Source organism: Aspergillus fischeri, genomic scaffold (genome assembly GCF_000149645.3).
Source record: "Aspergillus fischeri NRRL 181 1099437636247 genomic scaffold, whole genome shotgun sequence".
NCBI lineage: Eukaryota > Fungi > Ascomycota > Eurotiomycetes > Eurotiales > Aspergillaceae > Aspergillus > Aspergillus fischeri.
The window spans coordinates 1,720,014-1,735,874 of record NW_001509772.1 but is presented as its reverse complement, the minus strand read 5'-3'; the positions used below and the strand labels follow the sequence as shown (position 1 = coordinate 1,735,874).

The following is a 15,861-nucleotide window of genomic DNA, read 5'->3' as shown; positions in this document are numbered from 1 at the left end:
TGACCGTGCAAGACTTCAACGGTAAGCGATGTCGATCATAACTACGGATAAGACATCTCATCATTCTTCGCGATGTGGCCACGAACAGACTTCAAGATAAGCGTTGGAAATTAGAGAAAATTTTCGCATGTCGACCTGATCGATGTAACTAGTCCATGTGCGATTAGTTTGTTCAACCAATTAAGGGATGAAAGTCGACGCGACGTTATTACGGATATGATGGCGACCGTATCCAGCAACTTGGCCTTTGTCTTGGCCTCGTCCACCGCATTCTCACTCGAGAAGATACAAGATCGATCGAGCTCTCACAATCTCCAGCAAAACAAAGCCAGGCTTTGCGTAACAATATCAAGGACTCAGTACGATCGTGATACGTTGTCGTCTATGCCATTGCGGTTTGCTTGAATAAATACCAAGTACCTCTCGAGACTGATCCGCTCAAGACTCATTCTCGAAGACGCTTCTTATCTTGTGCATTCTTCGCAAGGTGGAATGGGACTATTCGAAGATTCTCTGATAGATTGCTCATCCTTTATCCCCAGATTCTTCATAACCGCGTGGTTCTCCATGCGCAATTGCCATGAAGAGACACCTTGATCGTCTTCTGCGTCACGTCCATACCAAAGAGAGACATCCACAATCCGATCCTCTTCCTGTCCAAGGTAAGCATGACTCTCATACATTCTTCCTCTCCTTGCCATGCCTGATCAGACTCACGATGTTTTGTTTTTGATTGCGTCTTGATCAAGATGTTGTCGCGTATGTCTCTTTCACACGCCCCGAGTGATTGCGGCGGACTGCAGAAGCAAGTCGATTATGATATGACCAGTAGAGGATAGGCTTCTTCCAGGATTGTACCAAAATTGGCCGAATTCATTCACTTTATGAGCTGATTGTGGGGACAATCTCCTCGAGTCTGTTTTCTGCTTCACGTTCTTCGATGCCTGGAGTAGATTGAGGCAGTTGGACGAAGTGAATACTTTCAGGCTCTTCTTGGTCAATTCACTGTTGCCTTCTTCATTCGGTCGTACTCAACTAATTCTTCTTGTCCTTCCTTTTACTACTTTGCCTTTTCTTCTATCTTCCCTTTCTCTTTCTTTCCCTACCGAGTTTCGCCTCCTACGTTTCTTGAACCTCATAGCCCCGTTTCCATCGCCAAGATGATTCTCACGTACTTGGTTCTTATGCTGCTTGCAGTTTCCTCAGTCGTGTCTCAGTATCCTGTTGAAGAGCAGAGCGTCTTCGCCCATTTCATTGTGAGACTACTCTCCTGGAGAGTCATAACTTGACATTGAGTATTGACGCTTCTAGGTTGGAAATGCGGCGGCCATGACACCCGCCCAGTGGGAGGCGGACATCATAGAGGCTCAGAAGGCTCATATTGATGGCTTCGCATTGAACATCGCTCCCCAGGACGACTACACTGATAGAGTGCTCCAAGTCGCATATGATGCCGCGGAGAGAGTGGGCAACTTTTCTCTGTTCCTCTCCTTCGACTACTTGTCCGGTGGACCATGGCCCGCAGATCGAGTGATAAAGACCATCAACGCATTCAAGGATCGACCTGCACAGTTTTACTTCAGGGACAAGCCCTTGGTGTCAACCTTCGAGGGCGTAGGCAACACAGATGACTGGCCAAATATCAAGGCAGCAACTGGATGCATGTTCATTCCGTGCTGGACGAGCCTGGGCCCAACGGGCATCGCCGGCGTCTTCGACATTATTGACGGTGCCTTCAGCTGGGACGCCTGGCCCGTCGGAGCCCAGGACAAGGACACAGCCAGTGATGAGGCATGGATGAAAGCGCTTGCGGGGAAGCCGTATATGCTGCCGGTGGCTCCCTGGTTCTACACCAATCTCCCTCAGTGGCATAAGAATTGGCTATGGCGCGGTGATGACCTATGGCATTACCGCTGGCGCCAGATCATGGATTTACAGCCGCCTATCGTCCAGGTAAATTCCCTTTAGTCGGATATGTTCATCGACCGCTTGCTCTAACGATATACTGGCTCAGATCCTCAGTTGGAACGATTATGGAGAAGCACACTATATCGGACCGATCCATGAAGAGGGCGTGCCTGAGGGAGCTTTACATTATGTCTCCGGGCATCCTCATGACGCGTGGCGCACCTTCTTGCCTCACTACATCGATGCATACAGACGGAACAGTCCGACATGCCAGCAAAGCTCATGCAGATTCTCCACACTTTCGAAAACCCAGTACCCCATCTCGTTTGCGGATAAAATCGTGTACTGGTACCGGTTGAACCCAGGTGGCTCGGGTAGCGCCGATGGAACCACTGGTAACAATCCGGCCATGGGCCAGCCCGCAATGCCTCCCCAAGAAGTTGCTCAGGATCGAGTCTTTGTCAGTGCCTTTGTCCCGGAGCCGAGCCATGTATACGTCCAAATTGGCGAGCATCCTCCGACAGTCCTTAGGGCACAAGCTTCAGTTATCAACCACTTTTCCGTGCCTTTTAACGGACAGACGGGTCGTGTGAAATTTGCCATTGTCCGTGACCACGAGGAAAAGGCATCGGCCGTGGGACCAGCTATCACGAACCGGTGTATCCATAACAAGGTGGACTGGAACGCCTATGTGGGGTCGAGTGACTAGAGACTGGACGAAGCTATCGTTTCGGTGACAGATTTGCATATTCATGTCGATATTATGAATAATATTTATTATCCCACTGGTTGTAGTCACTTATCGACGATTAATGTAAGAATGGCGACTAACTGCCTTTACCTACAAGCTTCGTCTGGGGGGTAATATCAGTGCTAAAAAAGCAGTGACTACTATGCTGAATATAACGTAGATCAGAATTACACATGCTAATCATGAATAAGAGTAAGTCGATTTGCTAAGAACAAGCCTAATGAAGTATTAGGTGGCGGTCTGAAATACATCATACGCCCCAGAATAAAGCCAGCATCTGAAAGCAGTTATACTCTCACATGTTCTCGTCTCCTTATTACTACTTGCACCATCACATCCGCGAGCTCAACGTCTGTAGGCTCTGTAACATACCTTCCGTCTCCTTCAGGTGTTATTCAAGTCGAGCCTGTTACTGGAACGTACTTCAGATAGTTGCGCCCAAACTGCTGTATCTTTGATTTTCTGTTCTACTAGTTAGTTACTTCATACAATAGAGTCAGCTCACTAAGGGTCCTAACCCCATAGAAGGAAACTCAGGACTATCATCTTTATGTTATCCACGTCCTGATGAAGCGTTATAATGTCAATAGGGCTTCACCACCGAATATCTTGACTCATCTAATTCTGGTCAGATGTGCAATCTTTTGCCCTCTTCTTGCTGCTACCGCTGCCAGCAGGCCAGCCCTGACCTCGACGTACACAGCCCTCGGTACGGGCTGACAGATGTGACCGGGCACAGGCCAGACTGGTTTAGGCCAGACCGGGTGTGGAAGGGCGATATCAGCGCCGGCATCGACGAGCAAATGGACGATCTCACAATGGCCCATCTCCATCGCTATCTGTACGACCCTTCCGCAGGAGAAGTTGGCTGGGATGGTCGAATCTCTGGTTTCATATCCATCGCCGCGACGACCGCCTAGATCGTGGTACGCGGTATTGGCATCAGCACCGTGTTCAAGGAGCAACGCTACCAGAGCCACGTTGCCTAGTCTAGCAGCCCGGACGAGAGGAGGCGTCAAGTCCTCCGCTTCGAGTCCTCGCGAGAGATTAGATTCGTAGTCCCCAAAGAAGGGATGGGGCGGAAGGGGCCGATCGGATTCTTCAAAGTCACAGCGCACGCCCTGTGCAACAAGGGTATTGGCGGTCGTGATGTCCTGCTGCTCCACTGCGAGAGCGAGGGCTCTGGTGCAGGAGACGCGGTCGGTTTTCGGCACAAGAAGCTCAACCAGCCTCTGGGACTTTCTTTTCACTGCCTTGAGCAGCGCTGGTCCGTCTCGCGGGGAGATGGTGAAGTTCGCGTCAGCGCCGTTCTCCAGGAAGAGATTAACGAGATCCAGCCTTTCGTGCTCTACGGCCCATTCTAGTGGTGTAACCGGTATGATGTCCCGAGTCTCTGGTCTTATCCCTATACCGTCGGGCGTTTGGTCATAGTCGAGAATCCGCACGTTCAGATTTGGACTGTATCTGAGGATTTCGGAAAACACATGCTGGCTGTATCCGACTTCCAATGCAGCTGCGAGTGCTTCATGCTCAACTGCTGGGGGCAACATCTTGTCCCGCACTGCAGCTTTGGGTTTGGCCGTAACCCTTTCGTCAGTGAAACGATTCTTGAAGTAAGACTCTTGCTTTGTCGGCTCCCACGTAAACTCCCATCCATCATTATCATCATCCCCGCGATTCTGTGAGACTGAAGCATTCTTGTCTGCGGCGTGGCGTTTATTTTGGTCATTGACTGAACCTATTGGTATCCACAAAGGAAACTCAGTGGTGCCTATTTGCTCGTACACCTCTCCTTCATATTCTCGTTGCTCCCGTTCCGGGCGTTTGAAGGGCTGGTATGTACAAGGCTCCCGCCAGAAGATCACTGCGGCGTCGTGGGGTTTCCAGGGAGTTGTATATTTCCGCTGGATGCATTCATGAAACTTCACAGCGTGGAAGAATGGGTGAGCTTTCACTTCGGCGGCTCCGTTTGCACCTAAGCGTTCTATAGGGTCTTTATCGAGGAGTTTTGTTAAAATGTCCCTCGCACTCGATGGCAGGCTCTCAAGTAGCTGTAGGTCTTGGCCAAGGATCTTATGCCGGCGCTCGCCGCCGTCCTTGTGGTAAAAAGGGGGTATGCCCATCAACATTTCATAGAGAATGATCCCCAAAGCCCACCAATCCACTGCCCTGGAAGCCTCTCGGTCGTCAAGAAGAGCCTCAGGGGCTGGATACTTGGGTGTGCCGGGCAAGATGTGATCTCCATCCCCCAATTCCAATCCGAAAAGGCCAGGCTTGCATAGACTGACATGGCCAGAGGAATCCAGGAGAATATTCTCTGGCTCCAGAGAATGGAGAATGATATGCTTGTCTTCATGCAGGTATTCCAGTATGCAGACCAGCTCCGCCGCATAAAATCTCGCCTTGGGGACATTAAACTGCCGCTCTCTTTGCAAATGGTCAAAAAGGTATCCGCCGCTGGCCAGTGGCGAAAGTAGATCCAGCGCCCCTTCAGACGACCTGAAAGCGAATTTCAGCGGTGCAATGAAAGGGTGTTGGATGGCAGAGCGGAGGCTAAGGCTGGGTGCCATGTTAACAGCGTCTGTATCTGCGTCAGATTCAGGAGCAGCACCAGCGTGCACGGTGCGGATATCAACGGCCTTCATGCCGTAGCTTCGACCGGTGTCTTTCTTTTCAACATAGACGAGATCGAGATCACCGGAACTGTTCTCCCCGCGGACACTCCACACTTCCTGCGTCTCCAAGGGTGAAACCTCCTTCTGCGTGTAGGAAACCTCGACCTCCACTCTCCCCGTGCCATCCTGGACGTCCACCCTTTGCTTACCCGAACTCATCAGGAACGGGTTCAATCTGATCAGTCCAAGGGAGATGCACTGGTTTTCGTATTCCCCCGGCGACGACGACGACGACGCATCAGAGTCGCTATCCCTGACAAATAGGGATACTGTCAACTCGGAGGCCGGAGACGCAGAGACCTCAAACTTGAATGGCCGGTGCCCTGCCGCCCATGAAACCGCTCCCTTGGCGGCGTAGACGGCCATCGCCTCTGTAGACAGCTGGAGCCCTTCATATTCTCCGATCGCGTACGGGCGCCATCGCTCGCACATTTCCGGGTCTGGATCTGGGTCGTCTGAAACTGGGAGGCTCAGGCCATAAGCCCAGCCGAGCTTAACAGTCAGGATTCCAGGACCGATCTGGTCACCCGTACCATCATTGCTTTCACTTTTGTGGAGGGTCTCAGGCATTTGATTTTTGAATTTGTTCTGTTTTGGAGGGGAGTTGTAGAGAGAGGGCTAATAATGTCGAGAACCTGGTGGGGGGTTAGTGTATACATATATATAAGTTATATGCCCCCCGTAGAGCCTGACACGTGATGTGCCCCCCTCCCAGGGGATTTGGTCGCCTTAGGGGCAGTAACGAGAGAAACAATTCTACCGTGATAGGTCGTTGGACCTGTTACTATACGCAGATATTTGTATAGGTGGACAGGGACCCGCGTACTCCTCATCAGTGCGCCTGGATTGAATACAACTATTCATCGGGAACAAGGCTACAAGCTATGGACATGGTACACTAGGACATATCTAAAACCAGTTACAAGTAACAAGGACCCCTAATCACTACTAAGCAGAAGTAGTCATCGGACTTGTACTTGTCGCCCCCCAGGTCATCGGCACATAGGTCTTCTCCGCCGTCCCAGACTGCATGTTGATAGCCTCATAGAAACTCTGGAACTCTTGCAGCTGCTCGTCTGTCCAGGACGGGAAGGCCGGCGTGTCCAGCGTCTTCGCAGTGCCTCGCGCATCCAGTCTGGTCCAAACGTCCTCGTCCTCGTCATCATCATCATCCTCCTCCTCCTCCTCCTCGGCCTCGATGTCAAAGTCAACGTCAACGTTGACGTCTCGCTTCGTCGGGCCAATCCCTCCGCCTTTGCACGAAATCTTCGGTCCTCCAGCCGAAACAATTGCCCTCTCCACGCAGCCTTCCTTCATGAAGAAAGGCAAGTTGAAGTACACATACGCATAGTGGTCCGAGGACTCCTCGTGCCACTCCCAGCCCGTCATAGCGCCGCACCCGCCCTCCTCGTCGTGCAGCGAGTCGCCGCCGTCTGAGACCCAGCCGTCGATATTGTAGATCTCGAACGTGTAGTAGAAGATGCTGTCCCAGAACATGCAGTCCGCAGTCGGTGTGGGAGTGGGCTTTTCCGTCGTTGTTGTCGTCGGCTTCGTAGTCGTTGTTGTCGTGGTGGTGCTGAGGCCCCATGCGGAGCTGACGCGAGACATAACCTCAGCATCGAGGGACGAGAGGTCCGCCGCGCCGACAAAAGCTGTCGGGAAGGGGTCGTCGCCCATAGAGTCATACACAATCGTGTACTGAGCGCCTTCGTTATCAGGGTCCTCGTCGTCATCGTCGTCGTCGTCATCGTTGTTATTGTTGTCCCCTCCGCCACCGCCAGGAGGGCCAAATGCACCCGGTGGGCAGAAGGGGCAGTCGGGATTGCAGAACAAGAGACCTAGATGGTGTGAAAGTCGTGTTAGTTGCTAAGGCCATTTCACATGTAGAAGACAAAAAAGAAACACAGCGACTCACAACGAGTGCCGCACCCAGGACAGCCCGGTTCGGCTGTAGGGGTCGGTGGCTTGCCAGGTGTCCAGGAGGGTTTCTTGGAATTAAGCGCAGGGTCCGTGGACCCAGGTTCCGGCGTGGTCGTGGGGTGCGGGTTGGGTGTGACAGTGATGGGTGTCGGGGGCAAGGTCTTCCCGCCGATGACGGTGGTGCTTCCACCCAGAGTCCTCGTCTCAACCGGAGGCGAGTAGGTCGAGGAGCCCCAAATGATGGGGTCCAAGGAAATTGTCGTGGTCTCGGTGGCCCCGATGATAGAGGTGGTGCCGCTTAGTACGCTGAAGAGAAACGAGTCGAGTTGGTTAATAGGAACTTGCCCCCCAGAGGTAGAAGGCTTTAGACTTACGGGGTAACGGTAATGGTAAATGGGGGTGGCTGCACCGAGCTTGTCAAAATGATAGGAACGGGCCCATCTGTCGAGCTGGAGCTGGAGCTGCTAGGAAGGGAAACGCCCCAGACATTGATGGCCGTAGTCGTCACTGGAAAAGGCGCGTCTATTAGTGAACTGCGTACCCCTTACGGTGTATAGAGAGAGTGTGTACTCACAAGGAGGAATCGTGATCACAGTCAGCCACGACTCATAGACGTACGCCGGATACGTCGAGGTTGTGCCGTCGGAAAGAGTGCTTGTGCGCGTTGTAAGACTGGAGTACGAGATGGTCGTCGTCCACGGAGGGAAAGTAATGGTTGTGGGAGTCGATAGAGGCATGGGGGGCCAAATGAGGGATGCACCGGGAGGAGCAGTCACCACAGGCGCTGCGGAGTTCCAGATATCAGGATTGACATAGATGGTCCCGCCGGAAGATGAATTGTTGTTTGAGCCACTTCCACCGCCATTCTCGGACTGCAAGTCGACAGCCCAGTCTGCAGTTCCCAGGAAAGCGAGCCCCGGGTAGAGGGCTTTGCGCGTTGCCTTGTTGTCCTCGTCCATGTATGCGACCCACTCCGTGTCATTGAAGACGACAATGTTGGAGTACGAGTTCGCATCCCAGAGCTCCTGGACGGTGGGATTCTGGCGGATAATCTCACGGATCTCGTAGTCGGAGATGTAGCCAGAGGTGTTGGTGCAGCGGCCCGGGTACGCCCCGGAGTCGGGCCCCGTGTAGGTGCATTGCTCAGTCCAGCACCCCGGGGTGCTCATCTTGAATGAGCGGCCGTAGCTGCTGACACCGACGACAATCATGTTGGACGGCACACCCGCCTTTGTGATCATGGACAGTGAATTGATGGTCTCGGTGAGGTTGACGTGGGACCGCAGACAGTTGCCCAACCCCTGGTCGTAGGACGGACACCCTGGAGTTGCGTACTTGTTGATGTAGTCCCACTGTCCGTGGAGATCGTAGGTCATGTACACCAGGTAGTCGACGACGAGACTCAGAGCTTCGATCGGGAAGTACTGGAGGTACCAGAACGAGGCGGGTGCGGTGACGGAGACCGTCTTGCCAGATGGCATCTCCTGCTTCAGCTCGTTCAGCAGCAAGAAGAAACCGGTGGTCTCAGCCTCGGTGCCCGCTGGAATGCCAGGGATGTCGGGCTCGGCAGGATATTCCCAGTCCCAGTCGACGCCGTCGAGGTTGTAGTCGTCTAGGAACTTGATGATGTTCGTGACCAGCGCCTTGCGATTGGCCTGGGTGGCCACAGCATTGCGAAAGATCTGGTATGTGGCGGGCTCCGTAGAGAACGCCCACCCGCCAACAGAAACAATCTTCTTGATGCCGGCCATACCCTTGAAGAGGGGCAGCTGATCGGCAACTTCATCGATGTTGATGGAAAAGTCCTCGTTCAGCGTAATGAAGGAGTAGTGGATGTGCGTATAGGCTGAAGTGTCAATGCTATTGACGGACATGCGCAGGCAGGAGCGTTTCCAGTTGAAGGCTTCGAAATAGGCAATGCTGTACGTTTCTGCGGGTGCGCTGGACGTGATGATATCCATGCCGCAGTTGGAGATGCAGCCGTTCTGGCCAGGGGCAGCCGTTCCTGGAGCCCCCGTAGACGAGTTGGAAGGCGTGCAGAAGTCTCCCGTCGTTCCACACTGACCCCAGATGTTGCAGCACGCATTCAACGGGCACTGGTTCAGGGTGCTCAGGTCCGTCCCCGGGGGTGCTTTTGCCGTGTCATTGACCTGCGGTCCACAGACAGCGTTCGCAATGGTGGCCGGCATGGGCGGGTAGCCAGTGCTGAGACAGATGTTGTAGTCAGCAAACAGCTTTTCACAGCCGTTCCAGCCCCAGGTCTCTTTGTTGAACGACTCGATCTTCTCATTAGTGAGGTCGTAGGCCGCCGCAAGTGATGCGCACGAGTCGCCCGTCTTCACGAGATACGAGTAGCAGTACCCGTCCGCGCCGGGCTTTGGCGTGAAATCTGGAAGGGTACCGGCACTACAGCAGACATGCTTGCCTGGGGTCAAACTTGAGCACAAACTGGAGGAGGGATTGTACTGTGTGAACTGTGCCGGCGTGATGCCGCATTCGGTCGCCAGTGAGGCACACGAGTCTCCGGACTCTACCTGAATGGTGCGGCACTCGGTAGCACGGGTTGAGACGAGCTTGGTCGAGTTGCTGGGCCGGGTGATGTTGGTTGCAGCAGGAACAAGATAGGTCACTGTCTGCCAGTCAGAGGCAGTCATCCTGGTCTCCGTGGACACACAGCTGCCGTTCTTGGATGCCTGCAGTCCACGCTGGACCGCACCCAGGTCGCCCTGGGTGTTGACCAGGACACTCAATGAGTACCGGGCCGAGGCATTGCTGCACATTTCGACTGACAGACTCTCGGCAACGCTGCCGTCGTCTTTGACTTGAGCGCTGAGCTTCTGGAGAACCGCGCTGAGCACCCCCTGGCCAGCCAGGCCTGAACCAGCATACACACCCACAGCCACGTCACGGGAGTAGGCGTACTTTATGGTCTCATTACAGCCGGCATCAGCCAGGGTCGCAAATGCCCGCAGTTGCTCCAGAGCAGCGGCGACATCAGCCACGTGCGTCGAAGACGAAGCACCCGAAGATGCCAACTGCAAAGACGATGTCGTTTTGGTCTGCGCGACGCCCTTCAAAGCGCAGGCAGAATTCGAATTAGAAGCAGGCGCATTATTATCCGACAGTCCTGCATAGTCCGCGGTACACGCAGAAATGGCGACATGCGACTTTTCGTCGTCAATGGGGTTGACCAGCGCAAAGTCCAGGAGCATGGGCCTGTTGCACGCCCTGTCGAGACGGCCGAGGCTGCCATACACGAACCAAGCGCTGGTATCGATACCAGCACTGCTACACCCCCCGGGGCACCTATCTCTGCCCTGGTGGTGCAGCCGCGAGGTGTAGTTCCCGGCAAGGATGGCCTCTCGCGCACTTGCCAGGTCTGTTGGACTGCCGGCAACAGTTTTTGAGACGGTGCTGACAGAAAGGGACGCCAGGAAAGCGTTGGCCGCATCATTGGCATTGCTGCTTGATACCAGAGCGGCTGAGGAAGCCCAGACGACTGCCAGGGGAACGGCAGTCGCCAGCGAAGGTAGTCTCATCTTGATACGGCAAAGAATGGCCGCTTCGAGAGACAAAGCAGACCGCAAAGAATGGTTTGAGGGGGAAGAGAGAAGGACGGCCTCTGGCACCAGTCTCGAAGTTGATCGCTTATGAAGGAGCGTGAACAATGCTGCGCCTCTTGGACATGCTCCTCTGACCCCCTATTAACCGATCCGGATGCTCGCAATACCGGCTCCCTCAGAGGTACGTACTTAGGAGTACATAGTAGATACCTTCGCTTGACGCTTGTATCGCAGTAAATTAGCGGTATGTTTTGATAGCGTGAGCCGCAGTTGGGCCCAGGCATGAAAAACACCCCTGTATCTCTGGCATGTGTGCATGGTAGTATCGAGGTGAGCAACTAAGTAGTGGATCTGCATGATTTGACTTGGTAGTGGTGCAAAATATTATCTCGGGCATTGGGGAGGATTACGGCTTATTCTAGCACTAGCAGCCTGCCATCATGCATGTGCAGCATGCGCATTTATGGAGTACGTACTTCCTTTGGACCTGCCTTAGCTCTCTACTAAGAGTCCTAGCTGCATGGTTCGAGTCATGGGTTGATTTGGGCTCCTTCAGCTCGCTTGCATCACCCCACACACCCTTCTCCTATACAAATCGGCATTTACTTTCCCCATGAATCAAGTACTCAAATCTCGACTGGTCGACAGGCTCAGACCCTCAGGCCATGAGTGCAGAATGACTGCCAAGAAGCCGGCCCCTAACAAGCGTCCCTCTAACTATATCACACAGGCTAGTAGCCTCAAACTAGAAAAAGAGTCGGCACAATACTGCGGCTACTGCCTTTATCCGGAGTACGGCCCGATGAGGCTTGAATCCTGGCGATATCCCACCAACAACACATGGGCCCTTTTGAACAAGGATGTATGAAGAGCGTGATGGGGGCGTAATTGCCAATCCCGCCCCCGAAGCCACTAGCAAGGACTAGCATTTTGGCGAGATTGCAACTTGCGAGTGCATACAAACTGTGAGAATTATACTAGCGGTCAGTACAGAGTAGAAACTTCAAACCAGGGACATTGTACTACGGTGCGTTGCAAATCAGTCAGACAGACACTATAATTCTTATTGCCTCGGAATGTTCAGCTGACTTGAAAAGAATATAACGCTCCTAATTTCTGACATGGTTACATTGCCTAAGCGACCTGTTGAAGTCATATGCCCTACCTATCCAACACTTCGAAACCACCCCCCCCCACCCCCACGCCGGGCCCTTGATTCCTTCTTTGCTATGATCAGGCAAAAGGATTAGAAGCCTTTTTGGGGAAACCACTGATGTACAAGCAGGGTTCTTCGTCCTGGGGTGCATTGAGGTACAGATACGCCGCCGTGGCGAAAAGGGTGTATGTCTCTGGGTTGTGGGAGTTGCCTTCTCTTGTTGATGGGTCCCTAGCGTTGCGTATGACCCTATCCAGGCTGTCTACAGTCCAACAGGCGGTTAGTCGAAAGTGGGTTGAAGAAAGAAAGAAAGAAACCGCGGAGAAGGGTCAAATACGTACAAGCCTGATCCTTTGTGTTATCATCATCGGTCAGATGGTAGAGCTCGTGGTACAACGTAGAGCTAACAGGCATCATTTTGTCCAGAGACTCGTTCTCGTCCTTCATTCCAGCTGTGGGGTAATTGTCCTCCTCGACGGCCTTTGTCAGTGACGGGTAGGAATGGAATCCGGTAGGAGGAGAAAAGGACCGGGGGCAAAACAAGATGTGTCTGTTGGCTCTGCCAAAGGTAAAGTCTGCGCCGTCCGAGAATATTACTGGCCACGACGATGCTGGTCGGGCAGTTTTGGCGAACCGGCGCTTCCCATCTTTGGGATTCTCGGCACATAGGCTTGTTTCGCCACTGAAGTCAAGGTCGTAGCCGTTAAACGCGCTGAACCAAAAGGCATTGGCATTTGGGTCCCGGACTGTGCTCAGAAACGCCGTTCCAAGCTTCAAGTACTCGGTCGGCTGCTGAGTGTCGGGATCTCTCGCGGTGACTACATCTTGGCCGTTATGATCCTTGACGACCGATTCAGACCAGGGTTGATGTTCGCCTGCCTCGGGCCCACAGAACAGGCGAGGGTTTTCTCCTGCCACCTGGGGGTTGGCCAGGCCAGCTCCGGCAAGGAATTTGGTAACGCGGGAGATGTGGTCTATATCAAAATTAACCTTAGGTATCCAAGAGCACACTGTACGTAGTGTGTAGAGAGAAAAATAGGTACCTCCAATCGTGTCCCATAGCTGCTTGTTGGCCGCGTCACTCACGTCCACACCTCCGGTCTGCATATTAAGCTGGACTCCGAACCAGGTGTACCACATCAGCATCCAAGACCTATCTCCTTGGATGTTTGCGTACGCCGTCTTGATCGCGTCGTGGAGGAGAAAGACCTCTGTCAACCAGTTATCGAGGGTTGCCTCTTTGCTAGTGCAACCTCCCGGGCCGCTATCTAGCAGAAAGAGATCTGTCGTTTTCTTTGGGGTGGTGACTGTGCCACCACCTGGGCCGGTTCGAACTCTGCGAACGAGAGTGTTGAGGGAGTCAACTCCCTCAATATCGTAGGCGCTCTCATGACCCAGTGGGGAGGCATTGGTGAGGACGACAAGGCAGAGCGACGGCAGCAGCCCTGCAAGAGACCACCGCATGTTGGGCTGAAGGACTGCTAGATACAGGAGGTTATCACCAAGATAGAAGGGGAAAAGTCGAAAAAAGGGCGTTGAAGGACCTTGGATAAGTATCAATCTGGGAACGCGGATAGTGTCAATCCGCGAGTCTTAACAAAACCACAGACCACAAGCAGAGACTTGGCTGGCAGTGAGCAGGAAGCAGTTTGGCAGCCGAGATCCATTCCATAGCCAAGTGTCAAAGTCTAACCATGAATCGTCTCACGGGGAGAGCATCTGTCAATGTTCATTTTGCCGAAGTTCACTCTCCTAGCCATGACTGAATGTAACCCCTTAACCAGAACAGTCCCACTCCCTGCTCTATCCTTGTAAGCAGTAGATTAAACTATCGATACTAAGGTATACATACAGTAGATACAGGATGTACAGTACGGCTAGGGACGCCCTGCCGGGGACCACACGTATCTGCACGTTGCAGAGGGGCGGAGGGGGCATCATGCATGATTAACTAGTTAGTAGCGGACTTTGATAGACAAAGATCACATTGGACTAAGCTCAGTCACCCTAGTGCTTAGGCTCAGGATCAGACTCTTGTAAAATGAGCCTGGCTTGGCAAATCAGCTTGGCAAATGATAAATATACGGACGCTGAAGGATGCACGGGAGTTCTCCGGCGCTCCGCAGAGGAGTGAGATTTTGGCAATGTTACATGGCGCGTGCGGCTAATGCATGGAGTGCCTGATAGTGGATCTTGTCAACCACCTAGTATATTACCCGAAAAGGGCCTGGTTAGGCTGCTGACATGATGCATGGGGCTGATGTTATTCATATGATCAAATTTACATATTGAAATATGGTCTCTACCCAATCAGCTTACAATATCTGTAAAGGTGATGGTATTATGGACTATACAAGTCGGGACATGGAAATTATTCCAAGTGCGGCCAAAGTCCGGCTTAGAATTATCCTAGCTATAGCCTATGTCTGAGGGATCAAACTGAATCACACCTAGCGATGTGATAACGGAGAAAGCCGGGGCTGATGCCAATAATGCGAGGAGGTTGTAGGCAGACTTGAAAGCAGCGGCTCTTACTATTTTCTTGACTACCTCGCTTCTCATCCATCCCACTCTCTTTCATGCTTCAATACTCATCTGCTATCACATACCCCTGACCAGAATGATGAAGGCCCTCCGGTTTCTTGCCTCCGCGCTGGCTCTTTGCCTGGTCGACGCCTATTTGGTGACCCCTCCAGGAACACCTGCACCAGGGGCCGCGTCGGCTTGTAGCGCATGGGTGCAGGCCTCATACGGCCTGACATGCGATATAATCCACCGCTTTTACGGCATGACTGCGGCCGAATTCGAGGAATGGGTGAGCAAGTGTCCAGCTGCCCAGCTGTATCCTCTTACCTACATGTGCACTGACTCGGAGTAGAACCCTAGCGTCAGTCAGCTTGGTGACGGCTGCACTCTGATCTCAGGTCTCTACTACTGCGTGCAGGTCAATTATATCACCCAGAGTCCAACATGGACGCCGCCCACGACTACGACACGTTCCACCACCAGTTCAGCCGGGAACGGCGTCACCACGCCGACTCCCACGCAGACCGGCATGGTTAGCAGCTGCAACAAGTTCTATCTGGTTGTCAGTGGTGACTCCTGCTACGACATTGCAGCTGCTCAGGGAATATCTCTCGACAACTTTTACGCCTGGAATCCCGCAGTTGGGAGCTCCTGCGGCGGCCTGTGGCCCGATTATTATGTCTGCGTTGGTGTGATATCAGGTGGCACGACCACCACTACTACTACTTCTACAACTACTACGCCTACTACGACTACAAGCACCACAACCACTGCTGGAAACGGGGTTACCACCCCAACGCCAATCCAGACAGGCATGGTGACTAATTGCAACAAGTTCTACCTGGTTGTTAGTGGAGATGGCTGTTACGACATTGCCGCCGCAGCGGGGATCGCGCTGAATGACTTCTACACCTGGAATCCCGCCGTAGGGAACACTTGTGCTGGTCTTTGGCCTAATTACTACGTCTGTGTGGGAATCATCGGCGGCTCAGGTACCACTACTACTAAGACTACTACAACGACCTCTGGCAACGGGGTTACCACCCCTACACCAATCCAGACAGGCATGGTAACTAATTGCAAGAAGTTCTATCTTGTTATTAGTGGAGATGGCTGTTATGATATTGCCGCGGCAGCCGGGATCGCGCTGAGTGACTTTTACGCCTGGAATCCCGCCGTGGGAACTTCTTGTGCTGGTCTTTGGCCTAATTACTATGTCTGCGTTGGTATTTAGTGGACATGGCTGGAGCTTGCCTGTATTTAACTCAGGAAATCGATACAGGCATGATGGTGGTATGGAAGCAATCTACAGTCCTGAGTTAAAACAACCCTTGCCTGGTGCTCCAAGCCTCCAACAAAGGC

The 15,861-nt window shown here is 53.0% G+C and overlaps 5 protein-coding genes across 5 annotated transcripts, besides 3 other annotated features; 2 read left to right on the top strand and 3 right to left on the bottom strand.

Moving 5' to 3' along the window:
- Positions 1 to 1,160: 1,160 nt before the first annotated feature.
- On the top strand, positions 1,161 to 2,617 carry NFIA_038180 (glycoside hydrolase family 71 protein; the record flags this gene model as incomplete). The annotated part of the gene is made up of 3 exons (XM_001266140.1): positions 1,161 to 1,256; positions 1,312 to 1,953; positions 2,015 to 2,617. The coding sequence occupies 3 exons, from the start codon at positions 1,161 to 1,163 to the stop codon at positions 2,615 to 2,617; spliced, it is 1,341 nt and encodes a 446-aa protein (XP_001266141.1).
- A 656-nt stretch (positions 2,618 to 3,273) lies between these two features.
- NFIA_038170 (putative protein kinase) lies at positions 3,274 to 5,904 on the bottom strand (the record flags this gene model as incomplete). Its single annotated transcript, XM_001266139.1, has 1 exon — positions 3,274 to 5,904. One exon carries the CDS (start codon positions 5,902 to 5,904, stop codon positions 3,274 to 3,276), a length of 2,631 nt encoding a protein of 876 aa, XP_001266140.1.
- A 378-nt stretch (positions 5,905 to 6,282) lies between these two features.
- On the bottom strand, positions 6,283 to 10,793 carry NFIA_038160 (class V chitinase Chi100; the record flags this gene model as incomplete). Its single annotated transcript, XM_001266138.1, has 4 exons — positions 6,283 to 7,172; positions 7,250 to 7,560; positions 7,629 to 7,761; positions 7,829 to 10,793. 4 exons carry the CDS (start codon positions 10,791 to 10,793, stop codon positions 6,283 to 6,285), a joined length of 4,299 nt encoding a protein of 1,432 aa, XP_001266139.1.
- Positions 6,482 to 6,525: a microsatellite.
- Positions 7,038 to 7,113: a microsatellite.
- A 1,257-nt stretch (positions 10,794 to 12,050) lies between the features above and the next one.
- Positions 12,051 to 13,733, bottom strand: NFIA_038150 (uncharacterized protein; the record flags this gene model as incomplete). The annotated part of the gene is made up of 4 exons (XM_001266137.1): positions 12,051 to 12,235; positions 12,315 to 12,947; positions 13,017 to 13,565; positions 13,667 to 13,733. The coding sequence occupies 4 exons, from the start codon at positions 13,731 to 13,733 to the stop codon at positions 12,051 to 12,053; spliced, it is 1,434 nt and encodes a 477-aa protein (XP_001266138.1).
- Positions 13,734 to 14,593: 860 nt separating this feature from the next.
- On the top strand, positions 14,594 to 15,733 carry NFIA_038140 (LysM peptidoglycan-binding domain-containing protein; the record flags this gene model as incomplete). The annotated part of the gene is made up of 2 exons (XM_001266136.1): positions 14,594 to 14,788; positions 14,852 to 15,733. 2 exons carry the CDS (start codon positions 14,594 to 14,596, stop codon positions 15,731 to 15,733), a joined length of 1,077 nt encoding a protein of 358 aa, XP_001266137.1.
- Positions 15,206 to 15,274: a microsatellite.
- Positions 15,734 to 15,861: the final 128 nt, after the last annotated feature.